Here is a 21,552-nt window from a genome sequence, read left to right as displayed (position 1 = left end):
GTGTGGCATCTACAATTAAGAATGCACAAAGGATCATAACTCATTAAAAAAAATGTTTTTAAAAATGTGATATTTGTTACCTCAAGCGCTGTGCTCAATGCAATAGGTCTAACATTTTCGAAACTTTGACCTATTGGTATTGTAAATGACAATGCCTTTTATTTATGTGCACTTTGTTCTTATAGTCGTTACTTGCAGGTTTTCAAAACACAAATAAAAGGCATTGTCATTTACAATGCCATTAGCTCAAAATCTCGCAAATGCGAGACCTATCACATTGCAAATGCTTGTTGAATAGGCCTACAGTGCCAATTCCAAGCAGGGAACAGTCTGAACCCGTTTAAGGCTACCCTTCAATCTCAGACTGAGTTACTTTGTAGACAAGTTTTAGAAGGACACGAGATTGGAGAAAGAACCCAAGAAAAGTGTCCTTCAGCCACCACCTAGCATCCTGATGCACATATATGCGTCACTTTACAAAGACAGGTCATGAGGATCAAAACAGAGCTCTGACAGTGTGCAAGTACTCCTTATACACGTGTGATATGGTAGCCCCACCTCACCTGGAAGCCACCTTCTGAAGAAACTTGCAGAAATAGCGTAGCGTGTGGAAGTGGAGGCGGGGCATCAGACAGGTGATCAGGGCAGTGCGGGGTCCCCTTTCATCTTCTCCTGCCAACTGCTGACTACGACACAGGGGCTCCTGCAGATGTGCGGGTATGAGTGGGTCAGGCAGGTCCCTGAGGAACTGTTTTAGGAGTGAGGACACATCACAGGGTAGAGCGGAGTCCCAGCACCTTTCTCCCGCCTCCAGCTTCGCCTGAAAAAACACGAGAAGCACAATAGAAAAGCCAAAAGATGGAGGAGGCAAGTAAACAACCTAATAAAGTATGAAAAGAGAAATCGGCATAATAGGGGAGTGGAACATCAATAGTTAAGTGAAATGGGGGGGAAGGAGGTAGGAGATAAGGTGAGCAAAGTTGTGGCTGAAAGAGGAAAGCAGAATGTACAGCAGAGAGTGGAACAACAAGTTGGCCAAACCAATTATTCACACAATACCCCTCCAAACCCCACTTGCCCCACCTCCCTAACCCCGAACTTATGCCTTCAGAAACAGACCTTCCACTAGGCTAGGCCAACACCCAGCCCCATGATTATGCAATTCAAGTGTGGAATAACAGGGAATGAGTCATCAGGGGAACTGCATATCAAGGGGTGAAAAGAATGTCCAATGATTTGTAGTACACAATAAAACCGATATAGCCATATTTATTTTTTAACTAAGAATGTTTACAATGAAAGCAAATGTAGTCAGCAGTTAAAATCAAATGCCTTCTATGAACATTATAAATAATTAAGTGAAAGTCAAAGTTTTAAACAGGGCGATAGGCCTGTAGTGTAGGAAGCACAGGGTGAGTGGTTTTTACCTGGCATAAGTAGCAGCAAAACCGTAGACTTCATCATTGTTTTTGTTACAGATGCATAAGTACGAAAATAGTTGTTGACTTTGGTTAAGGGTTCAATCAGCATCTCAATACAAGCCTTACAAAATGGCACTGAGAGGCCATCTGGGCCCGGAGCGATAATGTTTTTTTGATAGCATCCCTTACTTCATCCACTGAGACGGTTTCTTCAAGTGTGTCAGAATTAAAGTGTAGAAATGGAGACTTGTTTAGGATAGGTTTCCTGTAGGTTATGAGTTAGGTCTTGAGAGAGTATGACGAGTAGTAATAAGTGTGGAACACATTCACGACTATTAGTATCTTTCTGCCTAATATCGACGTCATCCACAGTGGAGTTTATAAAGGTTTGTGTCTAGATTTTTTAAAGTTTAATCTAACAGCCCATGCAGCTTTAGTTCCTCCTTTATTATTTCTGGTATGTATACAGCATTTTTTCTAGCTGCATAATGAAATAATTACTGTTGTTATTAATTCTTCGCCTTTTGAAGTTCCCCACAGGTTGGTGAGCAGCATTTGGATTTGTTGAGATTCAGACTGCTACGTATGGGCTTCAAGATATATTTTCTCTGTCTTGCCAGGTTTTACAATGTTAGATGTGTGCGCAAATAATTCTCCCTGAACTATCTAGCTCCTTCGCTGTGTCCTAGATTGTACCAATCATTTTCTTCAAGGTATAATTTCATAGTTTCTTTAATTGATGTTTCTAAGGCTGTATCCCTAAAGTCAATTTTGTTGAAAGACCAGTGCTTACACAAAGGGATTGACCGGTGGAGTTAAATCCAAACTTGAATGACTGGGACATGGCCAGACAGTACCTAGGACCCAATGTCTGTGGACTCTATCGTAAGCCTGCTTCGCCATAGGTCTATTAGATCTAGATCAGTTATGATTTGCCAGAGATGGTGGTGGCTTTTGGGCACTCTGGTGGGTCATGGATGTGTTTATCGAGGCCTTTTATGCGGTATTGAAATCTTCTCTGTGTAACTCTCTTACATGCAGCGTGTTATTGTCATAAAGGTATCTGCATAAAACGGTTCTCTGTCGTTGGGGTCCTATATAGGAGACAAGGTAATGGGAATCCAGCCCATAGTGCTCCCAAATCCCACCATCTAAACTCCCTTATCAATCTAGGCAACATTTCATCCCATTCATATGCTTGCGCTGAGATTGTTCTCCAGGTGATCTACCCTCGTTTCAGCTTTCTATAAAGAGTGACACAGGTCTCACAAAGCCCTTGAATTCCTGTAGCTGAGCCTTCCTCGGTTGCTGTATTAAAAGCTGGCTATCTGCTTTAGTAAACTGGAGCCTTCAGCTCTGGATCAGGAGGCTATGTTTCAGGGTCCACTCGTGAGATCCCCTGCACCTCATGATTTAGAGGCCCATCTCCTTTATGCTGATTTAGTATGCTTTTTTTGACAGTTTTCAGGGCTTTATTCTTGGATGTCACAAAAGGTGTTTGGAGAATGTGTGTGATAGAGCAGCTAATCCATTTCCTGCCAAGAAGACCCAGTCAAGAGCGAATAGCCCCAGCTGTAGCCTTCAAGTAAATCAGAGTTTTAGTATTTTAGAAGTTGGGTGTCATCTTCATAGGAAATTATGCTGAGACGGCCAGAGGCAAGATGGCGCCCGCTGCTGCGGACGTGTAGCTGACCGCTCCTGCCAGACCCCGCAGGAAAATGTTCTGAAAAGAAGTAGTGAGACGTATCACCAGCTCTCTCACCCCGCTCGCTGCTTGCTAATGTACCGAAAACACTTGGAAGCTTCTCCCGCATTGTATTAAGGATTAATATCTCTGCTGTAACTGACCCGCGTGTTTGCCGCTGACCGCGGCCCCCGCAGGGGGCCACTCGGCGGTCGGCGCCTTAGTGGCCCCGGGGCCCCGGTCACCCCTCCCCACTCCCTCCTTCGGGGGGGGCGGGGGCAGGGATCCTGATTGTGCCCCCCTCCGTGTCGGGGGCCGGAAGTGACGCGAAAGGCGCGTCACTTCCGGGCCCAGGTGTGTGATCTGGGGTGTCAGCGGGGCAAATACAAGGGGACATTATGACAGCGCGCAACGCTTAAGCCAAACAGATTCCCGAAGCTGGCATGCCTATGGGATCATCACTGAGGGATCCGTAGGGGCATAATTCCTATAAGGTATAAGGGATGGTGGGCAGGGGCAAGAGTCGCCCCTTGCCCATGGTCACGCGCTGGCAGTGAGGTGCACTCCTGTGCCCCAGGTTAACTATCTGAGGGGACTGTACAAATGTTAAGTAACCCTTCTCGTCATAATAGTCAAAGCGGGCAGGCCCAGGATTGTGAATAGGTGTAACCTTCCCGCTGGGGGGCGAATAGTTATCGCACATCTTCACAGGCCCCTCTATTTCAACAGACCCCATCCGATTGGGATAGCGTCTAGGGATTGGGGACATAGATGGGGCCATCTACAATCCAGGAGCTATAGCTCACTGGTATGTCTTGGGCCTGTGGTTATAAGGGATCTCACAGGGTTTGAGTCCCGCCCAAAGGGGTTTGGGCTTTATTCGCCATGAGATGATCCGGGGGAATGTAAAGGGGTACTTCGACTTGGATGGAGTACACCTCTCCCAAAGAGGCATGGATCTGTTTTATTGGATTTAAGCGAAGCATTGGTGAATAGAGGGTGCAGGTAAAGAGCTAGGTTGGTGGGGGGCCCTGGCTGCGACGGTTAGCCGCCTCCAGGGCTGTGGCGGAGTTACAGGGCGATCTGGAAGCAGGCCGGTACAAAGGGTACCTCTGCGCGGCACCACGTGGTGCCTGAGCCAAAACGAGGAGCCTCCAGAGAGGTCCCGGAAGCCGGTCGGCGCCCCGCTAGGCCTGTGGGCGGTTGTGGGCCTGAACAACCGGGGGCTTGCTATGCGACGCTCCGCCCCGAGAGGGGGGGTGTGAGTAGAATCTCAACGGCACGTGATCGAAAAAAGAATCACTTGGGGGGCAGCACTTGCGGGTCGTTCCCGTGCTGCCCGGCTCATCAGGCGGGGCCGGTGAAGTAGATGGCCGCCTGCCCTTGGATCGCCCGTAAGATAACCCACCTATTACATATCCTGGAATTATGTAATAAATCCTGCAGCATTTGTTACCCAGTTACAACTGTTTCTTGTGTCTTCTTTGGGTAACCTAATTTGGGGGAGGGGGGAAAGCGGGGTGCCCCTGGGGGTACTATGCCGGTTTGCTGGCTCCTGATGCTGTAGACGCTGCTCAGCTTAGCTCCGGGGCTGACCAGGAGTTGGTGGGCGTTGCCGCTAAGCAGTACGCCGATCACCTGGGAGCCGCCTTGTGATCTCGGTGGAGCATTGGATCCACGGCAGGAAATGCCACCGAAAGGTACGCGAGGGAGACTGCGCGGCCAAGAGAACAAGAGCGCAGAGAACGAAGCCGCAAACGCTCAAGTGAGAGAGGATGCTCCGGGCAGCTCGGCTGATTCGGGCAAGACCACCAAAGGCGATGCCGCTGCTACAAGAGCTAAGGGGGGGCCTGACGGAAAAGATACCAGTGCTTTTCTCGGAAGCTAAGAAAAAGCGGAAGGGGAAAAAGGCTGCACCTATATTTGCAGGGGGAGCGGACTCGGGTGAGTCAAGTGATGGGGGGGTCTCCCGAGTGTGGCAAACGCGAGCTTAACTGTAGATTCAGTGTCTATGGAAAACGCTACCCTGGGATGTATGGGACTTTCTTTAAATGCAGCCTCTGATTCTCCTTGTGTCACTATCTTCCTTCAGAAGACTCTGGGGGGGGCTTCGGTGGGCACTGGAGGAACTGGAAGGGCAGACTTTGGGGCTGCAGGGGGGGGGGGGGGGGTTCAACACTCTAATCTACCAATAAACTCCCATGGTGGTGATCAAATACACATACCTGATGCCTAATCGGGGGATTTTTATTCCCTTTCAGAGTAATCCATGTCATCCTGTGAAGATTTGGCAGTACAATACACGGACAGCTGAGCATGGTGGATTGCAGTGACTACAGTAGCTTGTTTTTGGAGGAGTCAGGGGAGATCGCAGAGGGTCACCCCCACACGGTACGGAAAAAACTGGAGCTGAATACTAATAAAGGTGACATTGTAAAGGCTCAATACCTGGGGGAACAAGCACCAGCTGATGGGGAAGAAATCTCCCTATCATTAATATATCGATCAATTATGTCCCACTGGGATGAAACCCGAGAAGAGAGCCAGAGAGTACAAAACTTATGTCGTAAATTGCAAAATTCGGTTAGGCCCATGGCTAAATCTCACACTGACTTTATCTCCAGGTTCAACGAGGCTGAAGCACGAATCTCTAATCTAGAGGATGAACTCGCCCAACAAAAGGCTGCCACTGATTTGATCCGAGCCACTAGGGAGGACACTCAGTGGAAGATGGCGGACATAGAAAACCGGGCACGCAGAAATAACTTGAGTACTCCAGATTCCGGAGTGGAAAGAAGGGCCGGACCCACGCAGATTTCTTGTAGATTTGTTCAAAAAAGCATTTCCTGAGTTGACTAGGTGGGATTGGGACAGAGAAATCGAGCGTGCTCATAGGTTCCCTTTTAACATTCATCTTAGAGCTGGACAGGGGGATCCCAAACCTAGAGCCTTCCTAATCTCATTTAATAGATTTCTGGCTCGAAAGGAGGTGTTTCAGCAAGCGCAACCTGACAAGAAAAGAGTAGGGAGAGATGTTGAATTTTTTGTGAGGTCGATCTTTGCCAACATACTGTTGAGCTTCGTTGGCAGCTGCGGCAGTTGATCACACAATTCCAAGCTAAGGGGGCTCAAGCGTATTTGATGTTCCCTGCAAAGCTAAAAGTGATTTTTCATGAACGTACACTTTTTTATTAATGCAGGGTCTGCTAAGGAGTTCTTAAGCTCCATTTAGTGTGGTTGACTTATCTGTCTGAAGTACAGGTTATTGAGTTTGATACGTTTTTCTATTCAGGTCTCTTTTTCTCCCACTCTTATCTCCCTCTGTCTTGGGTGAAGAAGGACACTCTTATCTCTACTCCTTAAATTCTTTAAAATTGGTATTGAGGGCCGTTTTTTTACTCCTGTCTCACGGGGGGGGGGGCGGGAAGCTTTTTTCCTTTCCCCCAATGGAGGGGCCCGCGAGTAATGGCAGGAGGATCACGGGTGCTTGCATCTACAGGACCTTGGGTCCTAAAGTCTTGTTACGGGGGGGGCAAGTGGGACACTGGGGGTGGTAGGGGGGGTGGAACACTTTGGTGGGGTAAAAGGGGGAAAACATCCACAGTAGTATCTATCCGGAAGAATATAAATAAAATACTGATATGGTCACAAAGGGAGTATGCTTGCATTGTTATGGTATTAGTTGTCAAATGGCATCCATGGGGAGCTTCTTTGTACTGCTACAATGATATTTAAAGGGATACAAATTTGTTCGCTAAATGTTTCCGTCCTTAACAATTGGAAAAAGCGGAAGAGGGTAGCTGCTGAACTGCGAATCATTCAGCCAGACCTGGTGCGTCTTCAAGAGACGCATATACCTTGGCCTAAACGGCATATTTTAAAGGAGCTTGGATTTTCGCTGATCACGGCCTCTCAGCAATACTCAATGATTCGGGGTGTTGCTATCTTAGCTAAATGAAATGTACAGATTATTGGACGTTCGCTGGCTGATAGGTTTGGCCGATGGGTCATTGCTGAGTGTGGATTTGGGGATTGCAAACTCACTGTGTGCACCATTTATGGATCCAACTTAGATGAGGCAGAAACTCTGGAGGAGTTAAATTTAGAGTTAGCTACTTGGGGTCAACCTTTGTTAATCTGTGAGGATATAAATATCAATTTGGCTAATCAAGAATTGCAGGATGGGCCCCGAGGATATAAAGGTCGTAAACCACGGGTTTTTAATGCTCTATACCATCTAGTGAACGACCATGGGTTAGTTGATGTGTGGGGCAAGTTGAATCCTTTGGATCCGGGTTACACGTTTTATTCCTTTCCCCATAAAAAGTTAGTTCGTTTGGACTATTTTTTTGCATCAACTACCTCTTTAGTAGGTGCCTCACTCCAAATCTATCCTAGGATTTCGTCTGACCATGCCCCAATTGTTTTAGAGCTGATCGCACCTGGGTGGAAGGTGCTACCTAAGGCCTTTTCGTTTGATCAGAAACTTTGTTTAAACAATGAATTTATAGAACATATGATTTGCTGGATGAAGGATTTTTTTGATAACAATAGACAGTCCGCTCATATCGCTACCATTTGGGACACGTTTAAAGCTGGTTTTCGAGGAGAGTTACTCAGCTTCGGACTTTATCAGCAAAGAAAAATTAAATTAGAGGTACAGGAACTAAACGCAGCTTTGAGAGAGGCGGAGGATAAATTAACTTTGGGGCTTGCACAGAGAAGTAACAATATCATGGAGCTAGAAGACTCAGTCGCTAGATCTCGGGCTAAAAATCACGGATTGTGGAACATGGAGAATGCTAAAAAGTACTTAGTTTATAAAAAGCAAAATCATGAATATGGGGAAACAGTCGGCAGATGCTTGGCATTACGGCTGCGTATGAAAGAATCATCCTGTTCTATCGCATCCCTGAAGGATAAGAATGGGCAATTGTTTCAGGATCCGCAACAGATACTCTCAATTTTTCATCAGTTCTATACGGAATTGTATACACAACAGGAAAGGGCAGGGGTGGACAATAGTGTACTTTCGGAGGAAGGAATATCATATTTAGATCCTTTTAAGTCTGAACAACTGGATAGCCCAATTACAATCGCTGAACTAGAAATAGCTGTCAATAGTCTTGCCCTAGGAAAAGTGGCTGGGCCTGATAAGCTCCCGGCAGAGATTTATAAAAAAAATTTCATCAATTAAAGGATGAAATGTTGAATACTTTCAGGGCTGCACAGGATGGCTATGCCCCCAAATCATGGGCAGAAGCCACGATTGTGTTTTTTTGTAAAAAGGGCAAAGAACCGGACTTGGTCGGGTCATATTGCCCGATATCATTGTTAAATTGTGATAGCAAAGTATACTCTAAGATTTTGGCAAATCGTTTATCTAAAGTTATTAGCTCATTAGTCTCTGTAAACCAACATGGGTTTATACCATCTCGAGGGACTGTCACCCATGTAAATAAAGTGTTGACACTTTTTGATGTAGCCCACACTGAAAAACGAGATTTAGGGTTAATTTTATTGGATGCAGAGAAAGCATTCGATCGGGTGGAGTGGGATTATTTATGGCAATTGATTATTCGAATTGGTTTTGGGAAAAGATTTATGACTGCCTTGCGCCTATTATACACGTCACCAATCGCTAAGATCACTGCAATGGGTTTACTTTCAGAATCAGTTAGAATCACTAGAGGCACCAGGCAAGGTTGCCCCTGTTCGCCACTTTTATTTGCTTTATATATCAATCCTTTTGTTGAACAGTTGGGTAACAGTCCCCGTATTAAGCCTTTTTACGTACATGACATTCCATTCTCAGTCTTTGTTTATGCTGACGACATAGCTGTGACTTCGGTCGACCCATCTCTTGCACTCCAAGAGATTGAGCGATTAGCGACAGTGTTTGGCCAGGTGTCTGGTTATAAACTCAATGTGACTAACACACAAATGCGTTGTTCAGAGAATATTGTATTGCATGATGTCAGAGTGCTAACGGAGGTAATGTATTTGGGCATTAAAATAAGGACATCGATGTCTGAGGTGGTTGATGCCAATTGGAACGCGATGTTACATAGTGTCAAGGACTCACTTGATAAATGGGGACGACTACATCTTACTTTAATTGGTATAAGTAAAATGAAAATTTTACCCAAGGTCTTGTATTTATTTAGATCAATTCCCTTGGAAGTGACAGGAGCTCAATTGCAACAGCTTCAATCCTTGTGTACGAAGTTTACCTGGTCTCCTGGTAAATCAAGACAGGCTATCAGATTTATGACGCTACCAATTGAGAGAGGGGGTCTATCCATACCCGATTTCGCTTTATATTTTTAGGTATGCTTTTTGTTAAAAATGCGGGTATTATTAATAGGAGAAGGAGATGCCAGTATAGCAGGGGCCCCTACGATTTGTAAGATTTTGCTGGGATCTGAGGCTTGGCAGTGCATGTTCAAAGAAATTGATGGTAGTTATTTTAAGCGGACAAGGTTCAAAGTCGTTGATGGTGCCTTTAAAGTTTGGAAGAGAATACGAAAACTATGTGTACTGGAGAAATCATATTACACCCCCATGAATGCTGTAAAAATCCTTCCCCCCCCATATTTTGGGATAACGTCGCACACGGCTGGAGGAACAAAAGGTATTATAAAATTAGGGGACTCTTGTCAGGGGGGGGGGGGGGTCTCTCATGTCCTTTAAAGAATTAGTGAGACAATATAACTTGCCTAATTTTCAGTTTTTCAAATTTCTTCAATTCCGGAACATTTTATTACGGAAAAACGCTTTGCTTACACCTAATCTACTTGTAGAGGCTGTAAGGCGACAGGAGAAAATTGGGGTGTTATATAAGATACTATTATTATATGGATCAGATGATCTAGGAAAGCACAATGCTAAGTGGTCTATAATTCTGGGGGAACACAACATATCTATAGAGAATGCTATTGCTAGATCTCGGAAGGTTTTACTTTCGGCTAATTTGAAAGTGCAATTTTTTAAAACTGTCTTCGACTTGTATTATACTACCGCCCGTATGTTTAAGTGGGGGGGCGGTTATGATGGAAAATGTTTCCGATGTAGATGTGATAATGCCGATAGTCTTCATATTTTTTAGTTGTAACAAACTGTCTAGGTTTATCGCGGATATAGAGAAATGTTTGTCTATAATTACAGGTAATCGGTATAGGATTACACCCGCCATAATTTATATTAGGGATGGGGTCAGACACTGATAAGGGGACACCATTGTATAAACATCAATATTTGATCTTTATTGCAATGACAGTCGCTCGGCTGTGTATTGCTTCCGATTGGCTTCATACTGAACCCCCTGCATTTGAGCTATGGCGGGCTAAAATGTATAATCTTTTTAATTTAGAATAGAGTTTATTTTCTTTGAAGGGGATAAAGAAACGCAAGATAGGTTTGAGCATATGGGGAGCCTTCTGCGATCATATGTATTTGTGAAACTGTTACACCAATGAGTTAATTGTTTTTGTATGTTACTGTATGCTACTGTGGAGCAATAAAATAAAAAATAAAAATTAAAAAAAGGAAATTATGCTGAGACGGTGTTCCGGCAGACGAGTAAGCACAAGCAGCAATGCAGACTTCTTCACGTGGAAGTGCGTTTACTCCGCACGTCCTCGGAGGGAGCCCATTATGTCTCCTACTGAGTTATAAGTACCATTGACCCATAAATATCCAGCGTATTAAATTGATGCACTGAGAAGAAGGTTAAGTGCAAACGCTTCCCCTTGGCATGTCACGCAATAGTGGCTTGCCACATTGGTCCTGAAGAAAGCCCCCCTGACCCTGCCGGGCACCAAAGGGGCTGAAACATGTCGAGCATCCGACCAATCACCTTTTTGATGCAAGTGCTATAGAACAGTAGCCCCTCTATTCACGCACCACTTTCGTTTTTAAGTTTGCCTCATCCCTGACAGAATACATTCGAAACAGAGGACTGGAAGTAATTTTAATTCACATCACTCTCACCCTCACCATTTCTGATCACTACTTGAAATAACCAGTTGGTCTCCGTCCTGGTGGAGGAAAGCATGACTAAAGACCCAATGATGATGATGCTCACGTAACAGATTGAAGCGGACAACCAAGAAATACCGCTCCCACGACTATCGCGTGAATGCGTTTTTTTTTTTTTTTTAATACGGCCAGAACCTCAGAACCTGGTAACAACAGGACAAGTGATCCATTCCCCTCTGATTATTTATCGCATGGAAGCCGAATGGATCTCAGCTTCTCTCTCCCCTAAGTGTTTATAAGCTTACAAGAATACCTACATCCACTGGGTTGCCCTTACTGGAGTGCCATTCCATTGGAAGCCACGCATTCAGTAATGGTTGCGATTGGGAAACACCCTTACTGTAGCAACACCACAGCAAAACTAACCTTGTTGCATTGACGGAACATTGGAAGTCACTGCTTGTACAATAAAACTGCACTAGGAATGACCATCTAATCCCACACTAGGAATAACCCGTACTTCAGTAATTCACAGTGGAATCTGCACACGCTCCCTACACTCTGCATCAGACTCAGTATTTCCTTGTGTGGTACCACAAGGGCAGTGCCTGTATTAGAGTGGCAGCACAAGGGCTACACCCCCATAGCAGAATAAAAAAAACATACACTGCGTTTAAGAGAAACACAAACCAACGCCATACGTTATCAAGCCAACACCAACCAAAAGAAAATCAGTAACAGATAATATTAGAAAACTGGAGTTGTACTAAGTCCTTTGCGACAATGGTCAATTATTATACACCACTTTGCTTTAGGTTTAATGAAGAAATGCATTTGACTCTGAGGTTTTCTTAGGTGTGTGCTACCCCAGGCTTCCGCCATGCAACTGCACACTCCATATACAAACCTTTAAAAGACTTGAATATGACTTCATTAATACCAAGCATACCACTTCCTTTCAGCCCTATCCAGCTACCATCTTAATGGAAATGATAAGAGCATTTCTGAGAATGAGCTGATTACTACAACGCTTCAATTTCCTCTGCAGAGCACAACTACAGTCTGTTATCACTAATGGGCAAGGCCATGTGATTCCTTCACTTCATCATGCTACCCACATTTCACTGTAGATGGTCTCTCTTGAATGAACTGTGCCCACACAACCAAGCTGGCACCAGCCATCACACTATCACGCTGCAGCTTCCAAAGCAGAGCATTTTGCCCCGAATAAGCATGTGCTAAGCAAACAAATGATGGATGTAATGATTAATAAATCATACATTCACCCCCAGTCAAGAGATCTGGGTTAAATCCATCGTTCTTTTGCTCACCATGCCACCCCAGTTTAGACCCAGCCATATGCAATCTGTCATGCACACTGGAATGGCATGGTGAGCAAAAAAACTATGGATTTAGGCCCAGACCTTTGTGCTGGGGTGAATGTGTGACATTGTTCTGCATTCTGTCCATCAATTGTTGTTTTTGAATTTGTCACCCCGAGTGGAACGGGTATGCCCAGACGTGGGTCCCGTGCTCTATATGCCACTGGAGTCAAGCTATCCTGGCTGATGAGGGCTGAAATCCCCAAACCAGTTCTAGGATGCTTGTTTCCAGTCCAGGGAGAACCTGGCCTGGCAGTTCAGCCTGGACTGTTCTCATTGGACGCAGGGTCAAGACTGATTTGCATATGGCTGGGTCCAAACTTGAATGGCATGGTGAGCACGGTTGGATTTAGGCCTAGATATTTGTACTGGGGTGAATGTATGACATTGTTCTGCATTCTGTCCATCAATTGTTTTTGCATTTGTCACCCAGAATAAGCATGGTCATGGCAAATAGAGAGCTATTCTAACCAGTACATAAATTATTAGATCACTTATATTTTTATCCTTGTGTACATTTCTAGGGATAGTATTTGAACAACCGGCGATAAAGCCAAGAGTTCTGTCTTTAAGTACAAGTTCTTTATTGATTAGGGAGTGCATTGGGTTGTGTGGCTGGGTTGGTGAATGAGTGGGTGAATGTGAGAATGAGTTTGTGGATGGCAGAGTACATTGATTAATAGGCGAGTCAGTACATGATGGGATAATAGGGGAGTGAGTGGAAGAATGGAAGATGAAGTAGATGAGTAAGTGGGTAAAGCAGTCTCTAACCAGACCTTGAAAGGAAGAGTTACTCCGAAGCTTTGGCTCAACAGGTTTTACCAAATAAACAAGCAAATTTAACACAGCCTTATACAAGGATCAAGGGAACTGCATTGAATCAGGTAACTGTTGCAATACGAAAGCAAAAAATCCATTAAATTTAATTATGAATGTAATTGCCCGTGTTGGCCTGTGGGCATCTGGATTGTGGGTCCGACTTGATGAACGATCTAGCGATTCCCCCTTTTCCATCACCTTCCCCTCGCCACCCTTTAGTCTTCTCTTATCCTACTCCTCACCCCCATGTTGCTGCAGGTGGTAACTCTGTTGGAGAAGCATTGTCGTAGGTGAGTACTGCTGCTGTTCAGCTTTTTGTATAGATTTTCGTTTTTTGATCTGTTCACCGTTTAGCTTATACAATGCATGTTGTTTATGATGCTGGGCAACCCTCACTGCTGCACTACTATTTTTAGAGTGGGAACAGTTGATGTCCTGTTCTACTTGAACTTGACGACCTGGGTAGGCATAGTTTGCCTTTTTGTCACACTGAATGTAATAGAAAGAGGAAGTAGTGGCTGCTAGGAGTGCCTCCATCAGGGCCATTCGTACTGCCTTATTGTATCATATATTGTACTATTTTCAAATAAAAACCGGTCTTAATTTTTTTATATGCAATCGCCATAGCACTAAAACGCTCCCTGCCTTCATTACTTTTCTGTCCATCTTCCCCACAACAGTCCTTACCTGTGAAATTCTATCTACGTCCTGCAGAACCTGTTCCCTAGCGGACGTTGAAAATCCTCCCAATATGGCTACCAATACCCAGCAGGCAGTAGAAAACGGAAGATCTATTGCATCCCATTTGGGTCTGTTTCTGCATTCTAAAGACCCTAGCTGATGTCAAGTAAGTGTATGTAGGGGAGCGTGGCCAACTGCCGGAGAAGATGGACCCACATTACAGCGTCTCCGGCCTCTGCCACCACTTCTCCGTTACTATCCTGTCAATATCCGGCTGAACGAGAAGCACAGCAAGCGGCCACGAAGCGGTGAGCTTAAGGACTCTGCTCCAAGAGTTGGAGGACGGCCGTTGGGGCAGCTGGGCGCCCGCAAGATCATGGCCTAGCGGAACGCAGAGACCACTATGTGGCGTGGGCGTATGCCTGGCCGTGGGGTAACGGTCTCGGCAGCGGGGTGCAGCCGTGCCCGGCCTGCTATTGCGGACAAGACTTTCTCCCCCGGGGTCCCACACAACAAGAGGCGCCGGATTCAGCAGGTAAGGAGAGTAAAGAGGGGGCACCATCCAGCAAATCTCCCACTTGTTGTGGTGCAGTAATTAGAGGCCTGGACTGAAGCGAGCGGAATCTTGGGCGCGATCGAGGCAGGATCCTCTGCGAGTGATACCCCCGAGTGAAGAGGACTCCCCGGGAGGCCGGTGGCGAGGCCTGGCTCTGCGGACAGCGCGACTGGAATACTGGTGTGTAAAGGCCCAAAGAGAGATATGGGTGCGTACCTTCCCGACCTATAATTGCTGGAAACTAGGAGTTGGTGGAGATATTGTGCAATTGCGCAGGGTGAGACCAGACCCATGTGCTGCAGAGGCCTAAAATAATGGCGACAAACAAGCAGCACAAGTCCCTTGCAGCTACATACCACTACTAGTAGTAGTAGTGGCAGTTTGGAATATGGTTAAATGGGTTAGGGGAGGAGTAGCACAGCGGCCAGAAAATCATGTTGGCCCAGATGTGTTGGTTAGCCATTTTGCTACTCAATATGCTGAAGATGAAGCAGAAGATAAACTACTATTCCCTATATATCCCTATCCCTTCCCTACTGGCAAGGTATTTGATGAGCAGATGCTAGTGATGCTCTCAGTACCCTAACAGGTGGTAGATCCCATGGGCTAGATTGTATCCCTGCTGACATTTTCTTGTACGGCAGACCAAAATGGCCTAACTACATATTACTAATCGCTAACTCTATAGCCCAGGGAGCACCTATTCTGGCCACCTGGCGGGGGAGGAGATAATTCCCATATATAAGAAAGGAGATAAATTCATACCTGGTAACTATAGGCCAATAAGCCTAATAGATACTGTACAGAAGGTGGTGGCCAGGCTCGTTTTGGCCAAGGTCACAGTCTGAATTGAGGTAGACACCATCCTTACCCCCTCCAGGCAGGCTTCAGGGCCCACATTAGTACAATTGACCAGGTCTTTCGATTGATTTGTTCTCATATACTGGCAGACAATCACTCTCAGCAAAGGTAGCATGTATGCCGCCTTCGTCGATCTCAAATCCGCCTTTGACCTGGTCTTGTGGGAGGTCTTCAAGGAGATGGGGATGCCACTAGATCTACTTTCCCTGGTCGCCCGCCTCCATGAGGATAATTATGCACAAATACGTTGGGGTGTGGCAGGAAATAAGACAGATGCCTTTACTGTGCGAAAAGGTGTTCGCCAAGGATGCGTATTGGCTACCACACTGTTTTCTCTTTTTATAAACGGAGTCGCAAACTTACTTGATGCCACCCATACAGATGCTCCTGTTTTAGCTGGAAAAAAATCCCCATTTTAATGTTTGCGGATGACACGCTGATAATCTCTAAAACACTGAGTGGATTACAGCGTGCCCTCCATCACTACGAAGAGTTTTGTCTCCAAAGGGGTCACAAAATTAATGCCGCTAAGACAAAGTTTATGGCATTTAATCAACATAAATTGTTCACAGGGAAAATGATGATGGATGGGCTTCCCCTGGAGCAGGTTGATGCTTTTGTTTAAATTGGCATCAAACTGTAGAAGGATATGAGGTGGAAGCCCCACATCAAAGTTATGACACTAGAGCATCGGCAGTTAGCTAGTACCCTTAGAAAGGAATTTAAATCTGACAAGGGGGGGCGTGGCCAAGGGCGTCAAGATGGCGGTCGCACTCTAAGAGTGCTCCGGACCCCCTCCGTCATTCGCCTGGCATCCGCCGCCATCAGCTGCCTTATTTATCCCAAATTGCTCCTACCTGCCTCCCGGACCTCCTGGGCTGTTTGTGGAGCCGTTTCGGTGGTGTTGGGGCATCCTGTGGACCCGGCTTCGCCCGGCGGAGTTTGGCTCGGCAGCTGGGCCGCTCCGGAGCTGTGGAGGCCCGGCGGCCTTCAACTTCTGGCGCCTTTCCGGTCAGGCCTTCTGAGGACCGGTGGTGTGGAGGGCGCTGCGGGGCCCTGGCGGCGAGTCGGGCTGCCCTGCTGCTGGGGAGGTGGCCCTGGAAGCGGCTGCCTCCCGTACCTGGTGAGTGGCTGCAAGAGGGGGAGTGCTGGACTCAGCTGCCTGGGCCGGGCAGCGGACAGGGCGCCTTTTGTGGCGTCTGGGGCCTTGCTCAGCCGTCGGATTGGGCGGCGGCGCCCTGCGGGAAGAAACCAGGCCATTGACGTGCTGGGGCTGCGGGCGGCCCTGCCTAGCGGGGGCGGGCCTGTAGGAGCGCAACCCCTATCTCCCGTGTGGCCTTGTGGGCTCCTGGCTTCTCCCGCCTAACCCTCACATCTGTGTCCGGGCCCTTGATCGGCCGTCAGGTCGGACGGCAGTGCTCTGCCTCGGGCAGCTCAGGACTTGGCATTGCCGGCGCTGCCGGCGGCGCGAACCCGCTCTGCAGGTGGGGGCCTGCAGGGGTGCCAGCCCCTGCCTCCTGCGCGGTCTTTTAGGCCCTTGGCTTCTTCCGCCTACATTCGAGGCCGCGGCGGGCCCTCGCCGACTGGGACTGCGGTGCTGGGGCAGCCTACTGCCGGGGGCACGCCAGGTGACTGGGGCTTCTTCGGTGCAGAGGGGCCTGGGGCACTGGTTCTCTGCTCCTGCTCGGCCACTAAGTCGGGTGGTGGTGTGCTGCGGGGTTAGGGCCCCGGGCCGGACCTGGGGCTCGGTACCAGGACTGACCTCGGTGGGACTTTGAGGTGGACAATCTGGGGGGGCGCTTTCTCCCCCTGCATCAGATCGCACCGGGGGCCCTCCCCCTGGCGGTGTAGTGCCAACTAGAAACTTCACTTGGTGGAGACAGCCGTGGTGGGACGGTGCTGCCCTGTCATCCTGCTGTGACCGCGCTTTCACCTGTGGCTAGGATCAGGGTGGGGGCCCACTGTCGGTCGGTGGGGACGATGCCCACCCTCCCTTCACCTTTGTGGCGGCGGTGGGGGGAGCCGGCCATCATGCCGGGTGGGGGGGCAGGGTGATAGCTGGATGCCCTGCCCCCCCCCCAGCACTGTGGTGTCTCTTGCCATCGTTGGTCCGAGGCTGCCCGGTTGGCTGTGGCTGTTGGTGGTGTATCGGCTGGCTTCCGGACTGGTGGAGTCCCCTCGTGATGCCTGTCCCAGCGGCCGTTGATTGAAGTTGCCTGGCTCCTACTGGTTGGCCCTGCCTTCGGGTGGCAGCCGGACCGGACATCGCACGCGGGACGGGATCGGCCATCATTTCGGGTGGCGGTGCTGGGGGGTGGCGCCTCTGCTTCAGTTCCCCCCCCCTTGCCTCTCGGTGTACGGGCCGCGCTGGTGGGCTCCTACTGTGCTGGGTGCCCCGTCGCTTCCCCGCTGGCCCTATCCGCGCGGGCCTGAGTGGCACCAGCCGGGGTGTCGGGGTTCCCCCTCCCTCTCGCTTTCCCCGCAGTCCCACAGCTACTAATTGACTTTAGTTTGAGGCGTGATGGGCATGACCCCCCCCCCCCCACCGACTCAAACCAAAATGGATCAGTTCACCACGGTGGAGCGGGATTCAGACGGGGGTGCTCTTGCCGCGACGGGGGTTTCAGGTGGTGACCTCTCTGCCATTTTCCGGGCGATCAGCGCGTCCCAGGCTTCTGTTGAAAGTAAGATCGGTGAGGTGTGGGTGGACGTGTCCCTCCTCCGCCAGGATCTACGCAACGCCACGGCACCCATCTCGGAGGCGGAATCCCGCATTTCTTCCACAGAAGACGATATCAGCCAACTTAAGTTTCAGGTGGCCCGCCTCCAAACCCAAGCCTCCAAGCTCCACCGGCGGGCGGAGGATGCTGAAAATAGATTGCAGAGGAACAATCTGCGCCTTATTGGTTTTCCTGAGGGCTTAGAGCAGGGTCCCGTCGACACGTTTGTAGAGACCTGGGTGCGCTCATAGATGCCTAAGGCAGACCTTTTGACCTGGTTCACCGTAGAGCGGGCCCACCGATCCCTGGCTCCTAAACCCCCGCCCGGAGCCCCTGCCCGCCCCATAATTTTGAGGGTACTGAACTTTCGTGACCGGGATGCCATCCTCAAGGTGGCCAGGGCACACGGTCCCCTCCAGTTCCAAAAATCATCGCATCATGGTGTTCCCCGACTATTCCAAAGAGGTGCAGTCCCAACGCCATTCCTATGAAGATGTCAAACTGAAGCTCCGATCCATGGGAATACGGTATGACCTTCTCTTCCCCGCCCGACTCAAGGTTATTTTCCAGGACAAGACCCTTTTCTTTGACACTCCCCAGGCGGCTTGGAGCTGGCTCACGGAGGAGTGGCCTCTCCGGCAGGAGCTGGGGCCCTCCCCGGCTCGGCAGGGCTCCTCACGGCCCTGCTCAGTCCGGCCAGGGCCCCGGAGGCGCCGGACCAGGTCCCGTAAGAAGACTGATCGGGGGCGTCGTCCCGCTCGCCGGGCGTGGTCTCATCGCGCCTCCTGTCCCGGGTCCCGCGAGGGGGGAGGGGGGGGGGGTCTCCCTCCCCTGGCCCGGCTGATCCTCCGATCGACCGGAGCGGCCTCCCTGGGCCGTCGGACGCGGTGCGGCACACTGAGTCGGACTCTGACTTGTCCCGGAGCACCGAGATCTGCCGTTCCGGTACTGATGAGAATGATTGAGGGGGCCACACATGAGGATCCTTGTTCATGCCTTCTGACTGCCTCTACAGTGACACTGGCCTTAACACCTTGTAGCGAGGAGGTTGTGTTTCATGCTGGGGGGGGGGGGCGGGTGGTATGTGCTCTACTTACTGGGTCCTATTAATGTTTTTCCGGCTGCAGAAATGCTCTCCTGTTATTAGCAGCTGATGACGAGTATCCATCCGATTCTATGGGGGGGGGGTTCCATCTCCGCTTTATCCATGTTCAGCTAACCGTTTTAGCTTAGCATTTAGACTCATTGGTGGATTGTGTTATATGTTGTTCTCTTTTCAGGGCGACAGATGCTTCATCTTTGGAAGTGTAGCGAGGGGGGTGTTGGGGGGTGAGGGAGGGGGGTAGACAGTTGTCTCCCATTTGTTTGTTGTTTTCCGTCGCCTACGGGCCGCTGTTTTTAGTTTTTCTTGGCAGAGATCTATGCATGCCCGCTCCTGGTGATGCCCAAGGACTCAATATGTTGCACTGCTTTCACCCACTGCCACTGACCACTGCTCGGCGCTGCCCTTGGGAATCGGATCCACTCGCGCTCGCGGCCCATTCACCGCATACTTTTCAACCGAATGGCGTCCACGCTCCATAGAACCCTCCATGTCCTGTCATGGAACGTCAATGGCCTCCTGGATCACATAAAACGCACTGCCGTCCTTCGAAGAGCTCAACGACACGCGCCTGACGTCCTGTTCCTACAGGAAACACATCTTCTGGGTTCATATTGCAACTTCCTTGCCCGGTATGGGTTTGATAGGGTTTGGCACGCGGGCTTCACACGGGGGTCCCGGGGCGTTGCCATCCTGTTCTGGAGGGGGTTCCCCTTTACCCTGGCACAAGCCGAGATGGATGCACACGGCCAATACGTGGCGCTGACAGGCAGAGTTGAGGGGCACCCCCTTAACCTTCTACGCGTGTATGTTCCCCCCGCCGCTATGGCCATTGCCCTTCGCCGTCTTACCAATGTCATTTCCTCGTTTCCCCAGGGTCTGACGGTCATTGGCGGTGATTTCAACGCGGTGCTGCAACCCTCCCGAGACACGTCAGGTGTTCCCTCAGCACCCCGCATTGCCTCCGCTAGGCGCTTGTCCGACTGGTCTTCTGCCCTGGGCCTCTGTGATGCTTGGAGGGTGTGGAATCCCCGTCGTGAACAATACACTCACACATTGACAGCCCACCGCATCCACTCACGCATCGACTTATTCCTCCTATCAGCCCCAGACTGCTAACTGGCGTCCGGGGCTACTATTCTCCCCCGAGGCATCTCAGACCACTCCCCCCTTCTCCCTCCGTCTCGGGAACTCTCCTGGTAGCACATGCACGGTGTGGCGGCTGAATGCCTGGTTCTTACAAGATCCCGACTTTGTGGAGGCCCTCAGGCAGAAACTGGGGCATTATTTCTCGACCAACACAGGCTCGGTCCCCTCGCCGGGGACGCTTTGGGAGGCTGGTAAGGCTACTATACGGAGCATGGCCAGAGGTCTGGTCCATGCGAAACGCGCGGAACAGACCGCCTAGTGCATCTAGAGGCTCAGGCCGCACAGCTGGAAGGGGCCCAGGCTAGCCCTGAGAGCGAAGGTTCCGCCGGGCAACTTGCTCTGATCCGGGAAGAGATTTGTCAGATCTCCCTGGATTCGGCTAGAATGCTATGGAGGTCTTCCGTGGCGCGCGAATATGGCTGGGGTGATAAAAACGGCAAGTTGCTCCATAACTTGGCGTCCTACTCCAAAGCCAATCGTATTATTCCCGAGATCCACGATGAGACCAGTGGTCACCACGTCACTTCTCGAGCGGTTGCCCAAACCTTTGCACGATACTACGCGACCCTGTCACGGCCCGACTCCCCGGTGCTTCTCTCGCTACCCTGCTGGCCGAGACCGGGACCCGGCTGCCCCGCCTCACCCAGTCGGTTTCTGGGGCGTTGGATCTTCCCTTCGCTCCGGAGGAGATACAAGGGGCCATTTCACTAGTACACTCGGGCAAGACGCCAGGGCCGGACGGCTATCTCCAAGAGTATTACGCCACTTGCCGCGACACATTGGTTCCCCCCCTACTGGACTTGTTCAGTCACGTGGTGGACATGGGATCCTTCCCTCCCGAGACGGATGTGGCCACCATCGTGGTACTCCCGAAGACGCAGCCACCATCCCTGGCATGTGCGGATTACCACCCCATCTCCCTCATCAACACAGAGGTAAAAATATTCGCCACTGCCATAGCCCAGGGACTCCAGCCCCATTTGAATGAGTTGGTCCATCCAGACCAGTGTGGCTTTATGCCGGCCCGGGGCACCAGGCAGTACATACGCAGTCTTCACCTCGCCCTAGCACACCGCCACCAGCTGACCGCGTATCTGGCCCTGCTCCTCATTGACTTTGAAAAAGCTTTCGACACGGTGGACTGGAGCTCTCTAGGGTACGTGCTGGAGGTGATGGGTTTTGGGCTCCCATTTCGGC

At 49.6% G+C, this 21,552-nt stretch overlaps 1 protein-coding gene across 2 annotated transcripts in view; it reads right to left on the bottom strand.

The window, feature by feature from the left end:
* LOC146798001 (uncharacterized) overlaps positions 1–21,552 on the bottom strand; it is a 423,068-nt gene that overhangs the window by 283,341 nt on the left and 118,175 nt on the right. For both annotated transcript variants that reach the window (XM_085625231.1, XM_085625232.1), the window contains one exon: positions 564–820. In XM_085625231.1, the coding sequence (XP_085481357.1) occupies positions 564–820 (257 nt within the window). The remainder of the gene's footprint in view (positions 1–563; positions 821–21,552) is intronic.

This window comes from Triturus cristatus, chromosome 9 (genome assembly GCF_964204655.1).
Source record: "Triturus cristatus chromosome 9, aTriCri1.1, whole genome shotgun sequence".
Lineage (NCBI taxonomy): Eukaryota > Metazoa > Chordata > Amphibia > Caudata > Salamandridae > Triturus > Triturus cristatus.
This window is presented reverse-complemented; position numbering and strand designations above follow the sequence as displayed.